At 41.4% G+C, this 18,537-nt stretch overlaps 1 protein-coding gene across 2 annotated transcripts in view; it reads right to left on the reverse strand.

The window, feature by feature from the left end:
- MAP3K5 (mitogen-activated protein kinase kinase kinase 5) overlaps window positions 1-18,537 on the reverse strand; it is a 140,510-nt gene that overhangs the window by 25,191 nt on the left and 96,782 nt on the right. For both annotated transcript variants that reach the window (XM_068150195.1, XM_068150186.1), the window contains 5 exons: window positions 14,626-14,675; window positions 7,649-7,744; window positions 6,228-6,309; window positions 3,618-3,751; window positions 435-562 (listed from right to left, as the gene is read on the reverse strand). In XM_068150195.1, coding sequence (XP_068006296.1) covers window positions 435-562; window positions 3,618-3,751; window positions 6,228-6,309; window positions 7,649-7,744; window positions 14,626-14,675 — 490 coding nt within the window. The remainder of the gene's footprint in view (window positions 1-434; window positions 563-3,617; window positions 3,752-6,227; window positions 6,310-7,648; window positions 7,745-14,625; window positions 14,676-18,537) is intronic.

Genomic DNA, 18,537 nt, shown 5'->3' on the forward strand with positions numbered 1-18,537 from the left:
GATAAATTATTTTTTTCTTCACCAAGTTAATTCTGTTTTACCCTTGACAGTAACTGATGACTGAACTCTCCCTGTTTTTTATCTCTACCCACAAACCTTTATTTTCCTTCCCTGTCCAGCTGAGGAGGAGAGTGATAGAGCAGCTTTGGTGAGCACCAACCAGGGTCAACTCACCCCACACCTGTGGATAAAAGGAGTTCACCTGCCACAGTAACAATCTGACCTGTATCTGTACCACTTAGTGTCTAAATACTGAATGAGAGGATTCAAGCACTTTGGTGACACAGATTTCCCCATTAATTTAGGAAAGAGTCATTAAAGAATATTACATTCCATGAAATACCTTGTTGCAGTACTATAGGTTTTTATACTTTGAAAATGCTAAAACACAAGGAAACCAAACTACCACCAAACCACCTTCCCCAACAACTTACCACCTGGCACCTGTTCCATGAATATCTTTATGAAGCCATTCTCACTAAGAGAACCCAAATACTGGACAATGTTCTTATGTTTAAGATGCTTATGCAAAGCTATTTCTTCATGGAGAGGTTGGGAATATCTGGGGAAAAAAAGAAGCAGTTTATTCAATATTGACCTTTGGAAGAAAGTGCTGTAGCAGTACTACCACTGGTGCAGTAGCTGAAGTCCTATTTCAGGTCTGTTTCAGTTTTCACCAAGAATGACTGTGTTTGACCACCACATACTAAAAAATTCATGTAACAATATATAAAAGCACATAACATATGTCAAATAGATATAATACTGTGTATACATACCCACACAAAATGTGATAAATGTACATAGACTAAGCAAAACAAAATTTGTGGAAAATTAACTTTTCTCCAGCCTAACTTGAGCATAAACAGTTGGACAAGGGCTTGGATTCAGCCTGGTGCAAAGTGAACTAGCAAGTCATAAAGTTAGTATACAATCAATCTCATTAATGAAAACAAAATAAATAAATCACCACTGAACTTTTAAGTAATTAAAGTAGAAGTCTTATTGGAAAGCAAGAGGATGAGCAGAGGGCTGGAGCACCTCTCCTATGAGGACAGGCTGAAGGAGTTGGGGCTGTTCAGTCTGGAGAAGAGAAGGCTCTGAGGTGACCTAATTGTGGCCTTCCAGTATCTGAAGGGGGCCTACAGGAAGGCTGGGGAGGGACTTCTCAGGATATCAGGTAGTGATAGGACGAGGGGGAATGGAATGAAGCTGGAGGTGGGGAGATTCAGGCTAGATGTGAGGAGGAGATTCTTCACCATGAGAGTGGTGAAACCCTGGAATGGGTTGTCCAGGGAGGTGGTTGAGGCCCCATCCCTGGAGGTGTTTAAGCCCAGGCTGGATGAGGCTCTGGCCAGCCTGATCTAGTGTGGGGTGTCCCTGCCCATGGCAGGGGGGTTGGAACTAGATGATCCTTGTGGTCCCTTCCAACCCTGACTGATACTATGATACTAGGATGATACTATGATCTTCAGTCAGACTTTCAGGATACTAAACCAGGTGAAAGGTATGGACCTCCTTCTATCAGCCCAGATATGAGAAGGAGCTGTAGAGCCTTGAGCAAGTGGAAGACATACTCAGATGCTTATAGTGAGAGAATAGTAAGCAGCAAACTCAACTTGGCACCAAAAGGAATAGTTTTAAGGCCTCCTCCAACACATTGCTCTCAGTGTAGACTTCACACCAGCACTGGTGCATTCTAGTCCCCTAAGGATCTGACCATATAATTTTATTTATTCAATGGGAGGAGAGGTAGTTTCCTGCTGCCACAAGTCCAGGAGTTAGCTCTCCCTGGATTCAGTGGAATGCCAGTGCTAGAAATGCAATCAAAGCTCTAATGCATCTGAAGTTCAGGGAAAAAGTGCCTATAACCTCCACTCCCTTTTGGAGCAGTCTAACAGCAGCATCAAGCTACAAGTGGAGGCTCAATTCAAAAAAGCAGAGGGAAGAGCTAGAAAATACCAAGTGTCCATCTGAACATCCCTCTGGAAAAGAACTGTTTTGCAAAACACAGGAAGTATTTGGTTAATGATTATGCAACTCCAGTTCTATTTACTGAAAACTCAATCTGAGTTTTGGCTTGCCTCTTCACCCATGACTATAAGGATTCTGACTACACTGTTAGTCACTCAGAAATGCAAAAGAAAAAGAAATTGTATTCCTGAAATCTAACAGGATATACATTTGGATATTCATTATAATTCTTCCCCATGCACTTCTAAACTGTGCAGAGGTAATTGAGCCTTGAGCAACTGAAATAATTCAGCAAATAAAATAAAGCCGTAAGAAAATTCTACAGTTAGATGAAGCATTTAGTATTTTAGAACTGGGTAATTAGAAGACTTTAAATGTTATGAGGAAAGGCAAATCATAGCAAGACCTAGCTTTCTAGGATTATCTGACTAATGTGAGTTTAATTTAACTTGAAAAGCTGATACGGCCACTAGAACTATTTTGTAGTGCTGGAAATGCATTTGAAGGGAACAGCACTGCAGGAATGATTCCTTTTGTTTCAGAATATGTCTCTGCAGCCTAACATTTCCTGACAATGAAGTAACCACTAGCTGATTTTTAACATACAGCAGGGTCCAAGACTTGTTTTTTGTACAGGAATCACTGCGCTTCTGGCATGATCTGACTCAGAACTTAACTATTTCTTATGAATTCAGAAGATGGTTAATCATACTATCATAGTATCAGTCAGGGTTGGAAGGGACCACAAGGATCATCTAGTTCCAAATTTCTTCCAAAATGCTACAACATCAGGTTATAATTCATGTATAGAAAGCATTCAGGCTGGATGTGAGGAGGAGGTTCTTCACCATGAGAGTGGTGAAGCCCTGGAATGGGTTGTCCAGGCAGGTGGTTGGGGCCCCATCCCTGGAGGTGTTTAAGACCAGTCTGGATGAGGTTCTGGCCAGCCTGATCTAGTGTGGGGTGTCCCTGCCCATGGCAGGGGGGCTGGAACTAGATGATCCTGTGGTCCCTTCCAACCCTGACTGATACTATGATGCACTTGATGCACTAAGGGCATCAAGTGCCTGTTCTTTACGTGGCAACCTGTATAAATGAGAAGACAACAAGTACACAAAGAGACTGCATTAGAAAGTGGGCAAAAAGATCACTCCACATGATTTATTCTGATGTTAGGAGGCTTCATTATAGATGATGCACAAATAAGAAATGAAAACATCTTTATCATTTGTTCAGGCTCAGAATGTTACAGGATGCCACAAATGATGAATACAAATAGTTCTTTTACAAGGACATGCCTGAGCATGTCTAAGTCTGATACTATGATAAGTAGATACGGCTTTATCAGTAGGTGTATGAGTGAGAATCTGCACTTCAGCAATGTTTCTTTTGGAAAGAAAAAGTATTATAAACTACTAGCACCAAAACCAGCAAACATTAAATATTTTTTTGTTGTGGTCATAATGTATTCCATGACTTGGAAACATCTGGTTACAAAGATAGGGAACACCACTACACACCGCACACAGAGGTACTTTATTGGCTGCTTTGCGGAAGTACTCCTTGATCAGGAAACCGGTTGATCATGTTACCGACTAAATTATGTCCTGCACAAAATTTGGAGTCAGCCACAGTTACCATACCTGCTGTCTCTCTCTGGTATTTCTTTAATAGCAATTCTGACTTGATTGCTCAAATCCCGTCCTGCATACACAATGCCGTACGTTCCTTTCCCCAGAATGACTCGCTCACCGTTTTCATCATATTCATAATCATACTGCAAAGCAAACAACAATGTGAAATCAAACAGAGGAATAAGAGTAATTCCACCTGACCTTGTGCTCATAACTAAGGCATCTGCAATGCTACTTGCTTTCTGCAGACCATGGAGAGGAAAAAACCCAAAAACCCCACAACAAAACACAGGACAAAATTCAGATATTGTGCAGATCTGCCTGTTTTCCCCCACTGACTGTACAGGAAACACTGGCTTCTAAGCTACCCATTTCAGGTAAATGCATAAAACTAAGCCAGCCTTTACCTGTTCTGTGTAGTTACATTGGCATGAGGCTCTGTCCAGCCTGATCTAGTGTGGGGTGTCCCTGCCCATGGCAGGGGGGTTGGAACTAGATGATCCTTGTGGTCCCTTCCAACCCTGAATGATACTATGATACTGTGATACTCAACGGGCATCCGCAATCCTGCTGGCAGGGCACTGTTATAACAACAGAAGACGACAGAGGGCCCTCTGCGCCAAGCTGAAAACTTCAGCTCCCACACTGACACTGAAAGCAGGCAGGATACCCTCAATTTCTTCCACATGCTCTCCTGACCTGACCGCATCTTCCAACCTTAATTTTGCCGTTGCTGGGTCAGCCAGCAGAATGTGCCAATGGAGGTTAGTCACGATTGCGGTGCAGTAAACCTCTTTTTGGCTGAATTTGAACATTAAAGACGTTAATGGCAGTCCAGAAATGGTCTGTAGAAAGTTATCAGATCTGTCCTCTTGTGTAACACAGACATGTAATTTCACAGACTTGCTCCCATGCTAAATCCAGTATCTTATGCCTGGATAATGGGTGTATTTTTCTCCAAAGAAAGACTGCAATCTTTTAAATAGAGAATCCACTACTGCTTTTAGTACTTTGCTTCAACAATGACTCTCATGAATTCATGCCTCTAAATTCAAATTTCTTTGGTGTCACTATTTCATTATGTTTATTTTCAACAGATTAAAGATACCATTAGCACATTACAATTCTCCCTGTAAAAATACTTATCCACTGTAATTAAGTCACCCACTGCATTTCTTTTTGCAAAAACCAAGTTAGGCACCCTACTGTTTTCATTACAGGGTATTTTTCTAACCTACAAATCACTCTAGTGGTTTCTCTTTGTCCTGTCTCCAATTTCAGATGTATTATAAAAATGCCAGCATCAAAACTGGGACAGAGGGCTGTCTGTATTCATTACACAGAGCTGACTCTGAGATAGTTCTGGATGTCTCTAGAGCTTCAGAACACCTGATTTGTGTGTAATAGGACATGGGATTAGAGATACTCTATCCTGTTCCCTGCTCTCTAAAAGAAAGCCTAAGTACTGCATTACACTCAGTGGCCCTGTACTCAATTTTCAATTACATGTATATTCAGACAAATAATTACATATATGTTCAGACAGAAACCCAAGGTAAGAATACAACATGTAATAGAGTACCCATCCAAGATATAACTTAGCTAGCAGGGGTGGCAGTTTCAATGTGAGCACATGGGCTAGGCGTATAAACAACCTCCAGCAGCACCAACATGATCATCTGATTTAAGTTTGCTGCTCACTGCAGTATCTGTCTGCAGATGGTAATTAGCAAGACAAGCCTTCCCCTGCTACAGTTATATCCACTCAAGAGAGCCGAACAGAGAGCTACAAAGATGACTAAGGGACTGGAGCACATGCTCTATGAGGAGAGGATGAGACACCTGGACCTTTTTAGTCTGGACAAGAGAAGACTGAAAGGGGATTTAATAAATGTTTATCTGAGGGCTGGGGGTCAAGAGGGAGTGGTCAGGCTCACTTGCACTCTGTGATAGGACAAGGGACGGTGGATATAAACTACAGCACAGGAGGTTCCACCTCAACATGAGAAGGAACTTCATCACTGTGAGGATCACAGAGCACTGGAACAGGCTCCCCAGAGAGGTTGTGAAGTCTCTTCCTCTGGAAACTTTCAAGACCCATCTGGATGTGTTCCTGTGTGACCTGTGCTCTGGCAGGAGGGTTGAACTCTATCTCCAGAGGTCCCTTCCAACCCCTAACATCCCGTGATCCTTACCTTTTGTGCAGATAACCTCCCAATAATGTAAGTGCACACAATTCCAGTGATGCATGAAACAGCCAACAAACAGTCTTTAAAATTTAAAGAGATGCTAATGCTGCCTGACTACATTCTGGAGCAACTGTTGCAACAGTCACTCTAATAAACACGACTGGAGAATTCCAGAGCTGAGTACATTCTCAAGCGTGTGTGCCAACTGAGATATGAGAGATTTAGCTATGCTGGTAATAAAAACTACATAAGGACCATTAAAAAGAGTAATTCATTTATAAACAGTAGAGGATAAAATTTTCTAAACAGTAACTTGTCTAACCTCTTCCAGAGAAGGGATAAGTTATTCCCTGCAGTGAAAGGACACTAAAAGCCCCAAATTCTTAGCATGTTGGGGAGGGGAGGAAAAAACCCAAAGAAGTAAAAATACCTCTAAGGAGTCTCCATCACATTCCCCTTCCTCTGTAGCCTTCCCTATTTCTTCAGTGATACCATTCACCATATCAAAAAACCTGTTAAAAGGAAAAATAACCAGAAAGGAATAGCAAATACATATTTAAGACAATAGAAGGGGAAAAAAGAACACTTCTTCTACAGTAATGAATGAGACCAAAGATGACTTCATTAGAGTAAGTATAAATGCAGTTTGTCAATAAAAAAGTAAATGGTTTACATAGAGAATTAAGGGAAAATTTGCAGTTTCCCTATTCTTTTATATTCTTCTTTCATATGTGCAAGATATCCCACAATGTCTGAAATTGTTGATGGAACTAATATCAGCCAAATCTCTCCTCTTGCACCCCCATTTATTTATGTCCAATAAAAGCACTGAAGCACCATGAAAGTGCCCAGAAGCCTTGCCTACATTTGGAGGAGATTCTGTAGTGCAGGAAGGCTAGCTTCAAGTTCTTACTTGAATGAAACTGGAGTCTATTTTACAACTTTCCATTAAAAAAAAACCCAAACAAAACCATCCCAAATGATTTTTACCCCTTTGAAAGACTGCAAGTACAAATACTATGTCATGCCAAGGTATGGCTTAAATGCCTTCTAAGAAGTGCTCAGAAACAAAGGGGAACAAACATGGTGAAATCATCTATATGAACTAAAATAGATGAGGGAACAAGTGATGCACTGAGTTGGGAGGTGGCCACAGCCATTAACACAGCATACTGCAATGGTTTTTGGTAAAGTTGCAGCCTTTCTTAGGATAAAACCCCGTGATGTTTCCTCTGGGAATGCCTTCTGGAACAATTCATCCTCACAGCCCTCAAGCTCAAGGAGCAGACACACAGTTTAGAGAAACCAAAACACCCTTAATTTCGTGCACCAAACCCTTGTCTCGTTACCTGTGGGGATGCTGGTACAATCTCACCTATGCAAACATGATGCTAATGTATAGAAAATTAAGCATGCCTCCTCATAATCATATATAAACTTCTAATTGCAGTAAAAATCAAATCTTGACCAGACCTTTTTGTTACCTCAAGTGTTCCTATTTCAGAAAGACCATTTTTAGTTCAGGATGCTTTGTTGAACTGAAGGCAATGAACACTAGTAGTATTAGGAAAAGTATTCTAAGTATTAGAAAAAATGAAAAATAATCCCCCAAAGTGTGTTAAAAAGATTAAATTTGTAATCACATTTATTTCCAACACTTGTTTGAGCTTACACTTTTTCCCTCAAACTCTCTTACACCTCTGGAGTACTGTAGTATGAATGAAAAGACGGTGATCACTGAAGATGCTAAGGTCAGCTTTCACCACAGTTCTGAAACAGTCACTGTTGCGCATGCAAACACCAACTACCCCATCACAAGCCACGTTTTTTACTGAAGTAACAGGGACACACCTTCTGCAATGAAGTTCTGTGCAGAAATAGATTTGAAAGTCATCTGAGTTGTGCAGCACATACAGGAAACAGCATCGTTCTTCGAATTTCGAAATGCTGAAAGAACAGCCAAGCAAATAACGTTACTGGACAGATGCATTTGCATTCCCACCTGCTGTATCAAACCACACAGATCAACCCATTCAATACAGGAAAGCGCCAGATGAAACCTGAATTACATTCTTGTATCCTCCAACATTCACATTCCACTGTTTGCTACTGTTCAGCTTGCTCCCCTACTACACATTACTTGAGAAAGAGCAGGAAAAAAGTTAATAGGATTATTTCCATTGACCTGACTCATTTTTTACTTCAGTGTGTTTAGGTAACACCCTTAATTTCTACCCCTGCAGCCAGGATGAAATATGCTTTCAGATTTACATCAGGAAGCTGGACTTTGAACTCAACTTATGAGTTCTTCCTGCTTTAGAAATAAGCCGCAGCTCAACCTTGAACAAAAATTTCTGATCAGTTCCTTGTGAATTGTTAATATTTTCCCAACAGGCCACCAGTGTAAGTCAGCTTAAAAAAATTAGATGCATGACTTCACCACCCTTGCCCTCCATACCTTTCTTCAGTTTTATTTTTTATCTGCCATAACAGGAGAAAAAAAATACAATGAAGTAGTATGTATGTCATATTCTTATGGATGCACAGGTGTCCCAACAGAAGAGGTGCAGATTCTGGTACCCATAACAGTTTCCAACCACAAGCAGGGTGCAGCTCTTGCAAAGATTCAGCAGAACTGTTTCATATGGTCGATGGTAGGCTGAACATGAGCCTGCAGTGTGCCCAGGCAGCCAAGAGGGCCAGTGGCATCCTGGCCTGCATCAGGAACAGTGTGGCCAGCAGGAGCAGGGAGGTCATTCTGCCCCTGTACATGTCACTGGTTAGGCCACACCTTGAGTCCTGTGTCCAGTTCTGGGCCCCTCAGTTTAGGAAGGATGTTGACTTGCTGGAACGAGTCCAGAGAAGGGCAACAAAGTTGGTGAGGGGTTTGGAACACAAGCCCTATGAGGAGAGACTGAGGGAGCTGGGCTTGCTTAGCCTGGAGAGGAGGAGACTCAGGGGTGACCTTATTGCTCTCTACAGCTACCTGAAGGGAAGTTGTAGACAGGCGGGGGCTGGTCTCTTCTCCCAGGCAACCAGCACCAGAAGAAGAGGACACAGTTTCAAGCTGCACCACGGGAGGTTTAGGCTGGAGGTTAGGAAGAAGTTTTACACAGAGAGAGTGATTGCCCATTGGAATGGGCTGCCCAGGGAGGTGGTGGATTCACCAATCACTGGAGGTGGTCAGGAGGAGACTTGATAGGGTGCTTGGTTGCATGGTTTAGTTGATTAGGTGGTGTTGGATGATAGGTTGGAGGTGATGATCTTGAAGGTCTCTTCCAACCTGGTCTGGTCTGGTCTGGTCTATTCTATTCTATTCCTATTCAATTTGCATGTCACTTCTCTGCTCCTCATAGAAAACATTAAATATTATTTCAAACAGCTCTTTCTGTAACTTTGTCACATGTTGCCAGGTGTCAAGCTGATGTAGCATAAGTGATTGTTACTATATCAGGAAAGGAAAAAAACCATGGCTAGCAGTATTACAAAGGAATATAATGCAGTATTTGAGAAGCCAAGACAAATTAAGTCCCTTTGCTAACCTTAAGATACTGGACAAAATCCACAGTCCTAGTGAAATCACTGTGTTTCAGCTGGATCAATATAACCATCATGTTTTTAGGATCGTATTCTATGCTGCACCAAAGGATTAATGATTTGATTAACATTACAGTGTAACTTTACATATCAGGAAATACTTGCAATTTTCAACTTTTAATAGGCATCTAAGGTTGTGTGATCCTTGCTTCCTTTTAGAATGCCTCTGTTTGTAGAGCTGTGTAACTTTTGATAAACATATGGCAGGTCAGACACGTTGTGAGGGGCCTGCCTTTCATGAAGCTATCTAGGAGAAGAGTGAGCAATACTGTAAGAATATTTTTCTTTCAGGGTGCTGACTTGTTTAGTTTCATGTCAGAAAAAATTCATAACTGCTAAGTAATGTACACATCTGGGAAGACAGCCACTGTTTCCAGTCTATAAACTAACATTTCACAGAATCATAGAATCAACAAGGTTGAAAAAGACCTGAAAGACCATCAAGTCCAACCTGTCACCCAAGACTTCATGGCTACTAAACCATGGCACCAAGTGCCACATCCAATCCCCTCCTGAACACCTCCAGGGACGGTGACTCCACCACCTCCCTGGGCAGCACATTCCAATGGCTAACAACTCCCTCTGTGAAGGACTTTCTCCTCACCTCGAGCCTAAACCTCCCCTGTCACAGTTTGAGACTGTGTCCTCTTGTTCTGATGCTGATTGCCTGGGAGGAGAGACCAACCCCCTCCTGGCTACAACCTCCCTTCAGGTAGTTGTAGACAGCAGTAAGGTCTCCCCTGAGCCTCTTCTCCAATTTTTTAAAGCATATAGGTAAACCCTCCAGCTATGGAGACACTGATATTACCAGAGTTACTCATTCATTTCAAGTTCCATGTAAATTTAAATGCTTTACTGAATAAATTATCAGTTTAAACCTGACATGCAGCAAAGCCACTTACACAGCAGTGAACAAAGGTAAGCAAAAGGACAGGCCCGTTCATAAATATTTCAGGCCTTTAAGTGAACATTTACATTCCTTATATGTTACTTTCCTCCTTGGAAGAAAAAAATAAAGAGGAAGGAAAAAAAAGCTGTTGAAGTGAAAAAAGTTAGATTAAAACATACCATGTTATAAAAAGAGAAAGCATAATTTGCTTAGTAAATCTCTCATTCTGACAGTTCCCAAGCTCACATAATACCAACTGACTTTGACAGCAGAATTTGGGTTGAATTTGTGAAACTCTGAAGACAGAGAACTACAATGTAGCATGGCCTCATGCCCAGCTTATGTGCATCCAGAACTCCCCTTAGCCATGAGAAGTCCTGCAAATGCTCTAACTACTGCTTACTAATACTTCCAGATGAAGAAGCAGATAAAACAGTTGAGCATTGGCAGCAACAACAGAAATGCAGCTCTGTGAAACTTCTGTTTGTTTTCAGAAGTGTAACAGTATAGACACTTCCCACTGTCATAATTAAGTAGTCTGGTGAGATTCCAAGCTCCAAGGACTTGGGATGGAAGACAAATATCCTTGTTGCCAACTCTTAAGCTACAAAGAAAATTGGATGCAGATCTGAACCCAACATTTTCACCATTTCTAACACCGCATTCATCAGCATGACCTCTGAGACACTCTCCCATGGAAACATCACAAGTAGCAGTTGTTTCATAATACAGTGCTTGTCCCAAACAATGAGAAAAAGCCAACTTGTAGTCTAGCAACTTCAGTTTGCTACTTTATTTTTAAATTGGAAAAATAAAGATGATATATCTGCTTCCTCATATGATATCAGCTCTGAAGAACACCAGAGACTTTTCTGGATCACCTAAGATGCAAAGCACCTTGGGGTAGCAGCCATGTTCTTGAAGGCTCTTATAAAGCCTTTAAGATTAACAGTATTTTTGGCCTGGTTCAATAATAAATATTTACATTAAGAGGTCAAGAAGCCATGTGACAAAAGCAGAATTACTTACAGCAGCACACAAACTGCAAATCAATGAATTGAAGCTAACCTAGTAACTATGACTCCCTGCATACTGGATGCGATTCAGCACTGCACTGTTCAGAGTTCTGTATACTTTCCAAATCCCTTTGCAGTTCATGAGAGTGGAACTCTATTACTCATCAAATAAGATGCTGATTACACTGGCTGATACATAGCACAAAGTGGTGACCCCTCAGTCATTTCCTTGAACAACTTACAAAACCCATTAGCCAGTTCAATGCTAGATGTCTCCTCTGACCTGCCTTCTCCTTATGTAATGCAGCAAATATTTATGGAGGCCTTTGTTGAAAAAGCCTCCAAGACCATGCACGAAGACCTGCCTTGTACATTAAGGCTGCACTTCTAAAGCTGGCACTTAATAGTCTAGAAAGGCAGAGAATCCTCACAGAGCTGGGAACTCCCCCTTCTTAAACTGCATTAAGTCTAGGAGATTCAAAGCAGGCAAAAATAGTCTTGATACAAAAATAGATTGGAAGCAAGCTTGGTTCTCAAGGCTGTCCCACTCTAAAGAATACCTGCCTTCATAAAACCAGGGGGAGAAAAAAAACCACTGAAAAAATAAGTGATCAGAAACTTGCATATATTTGGAAGGAGAAGAAAAAAAAATCCAGCCAAAACCCCAAGGCTTACTCAGTTTTGTACTTGCATAAGATAAAGACTTCCCCCTGCAGCTCCTCATGGAAGCAGCCTGTTTTCTAAGAATTCACAGTGACTCTTGCTGCACTATGAAGTCTCTTAAGTTGTTTTGGGCATCTGTCCAGATGAACAAATTTGAAATTGAATTGAAAAAATGAAGTTACAATGAACAGTTTCTATACCAAATACAGGAGGAAACACCAGAAACCGTACTGACCACAGCTTGGTTTAGTAAGGGGGAAGGGAAAGAAAAAAAATAAAAGCCAAAAATAAATACATACTTTTTTCCTTTTTTCATAGTTTCATAGTTTCATTCAGGGTTGGAAGGGATCACAAGGATCATCTAGTTCCAACCCCCCTGCCATGGGCAGGGACACCCCACACTAGATCAGGCTGGACAGAGCCTCATCCAGCCTGCTCTTAAACACCCCCAGGGACGGGGCCTCAACCACCTCCCTGGACAACCCATTCCAGGGTTTCATCACTCTCATGGTGAAGAACCTCCTCCTCACATCCAGCCTGAATCTCCCCACCTCCAGCTTCATTCCATTCCCCCTAGTCCTATCACTACCTGAGATCCTGAGAAGTCCTTCCCCAGCCTTCCTGTAGGCCCCCTTCAGATACTGGAAGGCCACAATTAGGTCACCTCAGAGCCTTCTCTTCTCCAGACTGAACAGCCCCAACTCCTTCAGTCTGTCCTCATAGGAGAGGTGCTCCAGCCCTCTGATCATCCTTGTGGCCCTTCTCTGGACACATTCCAGCACCTCCACATCCCTCTTGTAATAGGGGCTCCAGAACTGGACGCAGTACTCCAGGTGGGGTCTCACCAGGGCTGAGTAGAGGGGGAGGATCACCTCCCTCGACCTGCTAGCCACACTTCTCCTGATGCAGCCCAGGATCTGATTGGCTTTGCGGGCTGCAAGTGCACATTGAGAGCTCATGTTGAGCTTTTTGTCCACCAGCACCCCCAAGTCTCTCTCCTCAGGGCTACTTTCCAGCCAGTCACTGCCCAGCCTGTATTTGTGCCTGGGATTGCCTTTTTTAGCTTTTTGTGTGTGTTTGCTTTTAGAAGCACACAAAAATGTACTGTAACCAAAACCCAAACCAGACTGGACTAAGCATATCATTGCAGTTTATGCCTAAAATAAGCTGAATCTTGTAGGACTGAATTTCTGTGTCTATTGATAGTTTAAGTTACTTTTGGGAACAAAAAAAAATAAGAAATCATCCATCTGCACAAAAATGTCCTGCAGACATAGCAACAGCTTTGTGTGTATGGAACAGTTATTATTAGAACAGAGAAATGACTATTTTTTTTTTTTTTAAATGTAAGATTTCTGGACTTTAAAAATTATATTAAAAGAAACCACAAAAGTGAAAAGCTGCAGGATGCCAAAGTACAGATCAATCCTAGTGAAAAAAAAAAAAAAGACTAAGGCAAAGAATTGATCTGAATATAACCATAGCAGTGGTAGAACACCAGAAACAAACTGCAAGGCTGGACTTGCCAAGCAATGCACACTACGTTGAACCTGGGCTAGCAGAGGAGACCCACTAGCCCGGATTCAGCTGTCCTCTACTGACAGTATCACACACAAACCAGCAAAGAATTCTCCTTTCTGCTTAGTAGACAGAAAACATTCTGCTGCAACCAAATAAATTAATGGCAAAGTTTACCCAGGCTGGAGGTGAGGAGGAGGTTCTTCACCATGAAAGTGGTGAAGCCCTGGAATGGGTTGTCCAGGGAGGTGGTTGAGGCCCCGTCCCTGGAGGTGTTTAAGACCAGGCTGGATGAGGCTCTGGCCAGCCGGATCTAGTGTGGGGTGTCCCTGCCCATGGCAGGGGTGTTGGATCTAGCTGATCCTTGTGGTCCCTTCCAACGCTGACTGACACTATGATACTCCTTTGTCATTATCTCATTAACCCTGTCCCAAAGAGGGAAGTGTGCTGATGAAAACAGGCCTTGAACATACAACATCGTTCCCTTCTAATCTAGTCGAGGCAGTCTTGCACGTGTCATTCCTGATCTTAAAATTTACTAATCCTACTCCATGTGACTCTTTGGGATGTGAGGGGTTGTTTTCTCTCACTGCCTCTTCTGTTTTCTCAAACAATCTGCACATTTTCACTCTGTGGTCTGACTACTGACAGGCTTCTCCCCTTATGGGCCTCCTCTGAAACAGTTTTACTGCCACATCCAAAACCAGCCACAGAAGCAAACAAAAAAACCCCTGAAACTTAAACACTCACATTAAAACCCAGCAAGGGGTAAGCAGTTAAGGTGTGGCAAGACATCCTAATCTTGTTGGTTCCTCATACCCTCCTGCTCTGCATCCACACATAACTTCATTACTTACATGTTCTGTGCTCCGGGCAGTTATTTAAATTAGCATAAAGAATGTGACTACCAACTTTCAGCAAATATTTTTTCTTGAATTCAGTGGGCTCTGACTGCTGAATTTTACATAATGAACTCTGCAAGTGGTCATTTTTGAATGACTCTTGGGGTTTCACTTACAGCAGGGTACCTGCAATACACTGCCCTGATTCAGTGTCTGCTACTCCAACAAAGTCCACAGCTTAATACAATACAATATTGATCCAACACTCTTTTTATTCCAAAGTTTGAAAGGGAAACAGCTTACCTCACTCCTCTGATAGAAGCAGCACTGAAGTTCCACTCATGGATACCTTTCTGTAACATGCAGAAATAAATAAATAAATAACTGCATTCCTCTTAATGAATGAAGCACCAGTAGGCACATCTTCTAGACTGAAAGTCAGGAGGTGCAAAGAGAATCACGTGAATTACAACAGCCTATTACCTTTTAACATTCATTTACCAGGGATTTTATTTTCTTCCCACCCAAACCCAAAGCACCAGAAGTTACAGATGGAAGGTTTGGGTTGTTTCTTAACTGTTTACTCTGCAAACAATATACTACTTCAGAAAACATGCAAAACAGCAGATCAGAACAGCTGCCAGCACAGCCTGGTCTGGGTGATGAACTTGGGATCAACACAACCCTTTGGAAAGTGGGAAGAGGAGGAATTTTATCTCAAATAACAAGAGTCTGCTCTGTGTACCTAATGCACTCATGTGTGGGAAAAGCAGGTGAAGAGAGCTACAAGTGGGAAGTCTGATGCTGTAAAGCAAGAAGTTCTTGAGAAGGAGGAAGAATTGCACAGGCAATGAGAAAATCTGAAGGCCAGGCATCCAAAATACAGAAAGGCAACTATTTCCCTAGGAATCCAGAAGAGAGCAGTAAGAATGCACCAAAACTCCTAAGAGCTTTGGGAGTAATGCATGTGGCTAGAAGAAAGAAGCCACCCTATGAAAACAGCCTCATTTACTTACAGATCTTTTAAATTTACATGTCACATTCAGCAGAACTGAGTCCTCTCTGTAGACAGTCATATTGCTCATATTTATGGCCTAATAAAATTTCAGTGCAGGAAACAGAAGCCTTTTGTATATTCTAATGAAAACATTCTCCTTTCAGGAAAAGGTGGAACTGCACTACCTCAAAGTCCTGGCACCCTTGGGGTGCCACCACAATGAGCAACATATTTAAAGAATCTCTGCTTTCTAGAGCTGAATTTTATTTGGCATTTCATTTACACCTGAGCAATTAAAAGACACAGAGACATTTCTTGCTGAGGAGTAATTTATAGGGTAAGGACATAGTGTCAAACATAAACATAATCAAATGCACTCCAAAAGAAGACTTAAAAATTTGTAGCTTATAAAACAGTTGATGAACAGAAGTCAGAACAGATATGCTGACTAAAGAGTTGCACAATGTGCAGGAAATAGAGGAAATTATTCTTCCAACTATAACAGCTTTCTATGAGGCTTGATGCATCAATTCTCTCCTCTGTAATTCCTTCCTTCCTCTTCAAATTGAGTTAAAGGCTGAGATGCTAACATAAAATGCTTAATGGAATGTACCAAAAATAAAAGCAAAAATATTTCTTGAAGCCCACGCTTCACACTATTGTAGGGTACAAAGTGATAAACTCCAGTGCCACTTCAAGATCAAATGGGGGAAAGAGTTTCTCCAGTGGCATATGGGAACAAGAGATTAGCCTGACCGTAAGAAAAGTTGGCCTTGCACCTTGACATAGAGGCACTAGCTGCTGCTAGTATGAAGTGTTTGCAAAACTAGTACTCAAGTTACCTGGTTCTCCTGCATGAAGACAACCAACTCAATTCCTCTGCTAATAAGGAGGGTGTATCTGCACTATCTTTTACTCCTCCTTCCACAGACAAACTCTGACACTTTCCAATTTTCCATGCTTGGAAATGCTCTCTGGATCTTAGCTATTGGTCTTTATCCAATTCCTGCTTCTGGGCATAACCTAAAAATCTAAATAAGTTAAAAGATATATCCTGACAGGCAGAAATGCTCAAGAAGCATAAGAAGCATAATTATTGTGAATTTTACCTGTCATCTATGTGCAACTAATCTCTCATACATTCATATGTCTTTTATTTACCACACAAAGCTCTCAGGCAATTAAATATTATAAAAGCTACATCCCTCATGATCTGGCCAAGTTTTGACTACATCAGAGTAAACATATCAGGCACGCTATCCAAACTCAGCATCTGTTCTTTGGTTAGGGAAGAAAAAAAAAAAGCCCAACCAACAAAAAAAACCCCTATAATCATCCAAAACAAAACTCAAAATGGATTCAGAATCCAAAGCAAAACAGAGACAGGCTGTTCTGCTTCAAACTTGCAAACAACACTACTGCATTCCCCCAGCAGAAAGAGCTGCTAAAATGAGAGACCTGTAAGGCAAAGGTAATGTGCATTCTACAAAATGAAATGCTGATTTTTATGAACATTTGTTCAGGTTAAACTTTAAGTACAAAAGGCATAAATGTTAAGATACACTACTCAAAACTAAGCCAAAGAAGAGGCCATATTATTTATCTTGGCATTGGCTAGCGTAGGCCTATTTATTACAAAACTGCCAGCTGCAGGCTACACTGAGTTCCAGTTTGGATTTGAAATGGAAATTCAGTTTCTTTGTGCATGAAAGGAAGTTCATACACTCTGTAACTCACAATTCTTATTCTTAGAGCACTGACTACATTTAAGGAAATAAGTAGAATCACAACTTATGAGCCAAATTAAACTGAAATCTGAAGCACGAGCTGGTAAAACTCTGACAGACCTATGGCAATAGAATAAATGAGTACAAAATGGCAACAAACAAATTCATACTGAAAGCTAGAAGACTTAAGAATCTTCTACTCAGCAGCAATATTCCACTCTAGGCTCCCACAGGGATGCAATAGCATTCTGAAACTACTTTCCAGCACAAACAGTGACCTGTGAAACCCACACTAGTATTCAAACACTATATGCCAAGAGTGTCTGCAAGAGGTGAGGATGAGGCCTTGAGCAGCTGAATCTAGTTGAGAGGCATTCCTGCCCATGGTGGGGTGGCTAGAGTAGATGATCTTTAAGGTCCCTTCCAACCAAAGCCATTCTCTGATGACTCAGTATCCCAGAAAATTCCTTCTAGTCATATGCTCTTTCTTATGCTACAGATAAGCCATATAAAAGAATGGAGAATATTGTTTGGAGGTGAACTCAATGCAAATGCAAAAAAGCCTAGCCTAAAAGAAAAATCAAGCAAACAAACCCCACCAAAAAAATGGATGTTCAAGTAGTTTCTAAAGAGGCTAAACCGAATACAGAAATAGTACTACTGACAAACTGTTATTTACTCTGTGGTAAATTTTGGTTTTGTGCAAGAAACTTTTTTTATAGTATTTTCAGAGGCTGAGTCTACTTGAAAAAACATCAGTCAGAATAAACCACAAAACCAGAAATTCACTGGTCTAGACTAGCATTTCAGTTTGTGCTCTGTGTATGCTATTTCAGCCACTGTCCATTTACACTTACACCTCCTCATGAACTCAGAACAAATTCTAAACAGCTCGCCTTCACATACTCTACACACAAAAATGTTTCTCCTTTCAGGGATTAGAAGTACAAAAGTTGACAGATGGATTATCTGAAAAGCAGGTCTTCACTGTCCTATCCTGAAGGCAAATAAAATGCTTCCACAGAAGAATTAACTGCTAGTTCTTACAAATCATACTGCCAAGTACAAATCAAGATGTGCCTCCAGCTGACTTGGCCTCTGCTCACTCCTCATACACTCCCCTCATTTCTGTGCTCCTATTCTTCTCTGAGGTTCTATGATGTCTCCCTGTCTTCACTCAAGATTTTGCTTCCTAATCATTCCTGAATGCAATAATGAGTCTAGGTTTTCATCTCCCCTTGCACGTATGGGTTTTCTAAGCTCCTTTCCAAATACATTTGGCTATATCACATCTTGACTTAAGGACTTCCCAGCATTATTATCCATTTCCAGGCCTTTGGAGCATCTATCTATCCATCCTTCTGCAAGACAGTTCTTTGGCTTTTCACTGATTCTGCTTTCAGACACTAGCTTCTATTGCTTTCATAGCAAAGGACATAAGTACCACAGCTGACAAGGAATACTGCAAGTACAGGAAGAGGACAGTTCTGT

The sequence above is a fragment of the Melanerpes formicivorus genome, unplaced genomic scaffold, assembly GCF_026170545.1.
Source record: "Melanerpes formicivorus ecotype bairdi unplaced genomic scaffold, bMelFor1.0.p_v2 SCAF_2, whole genome shotgun sequence".
Taxonomy (NCBI): domain Eukaryota; kingdom Metazoa; phylum Chordata; class Aves; order Piciformes; family Picidae; genus Melanerpes; species Melanerpes formicivorus.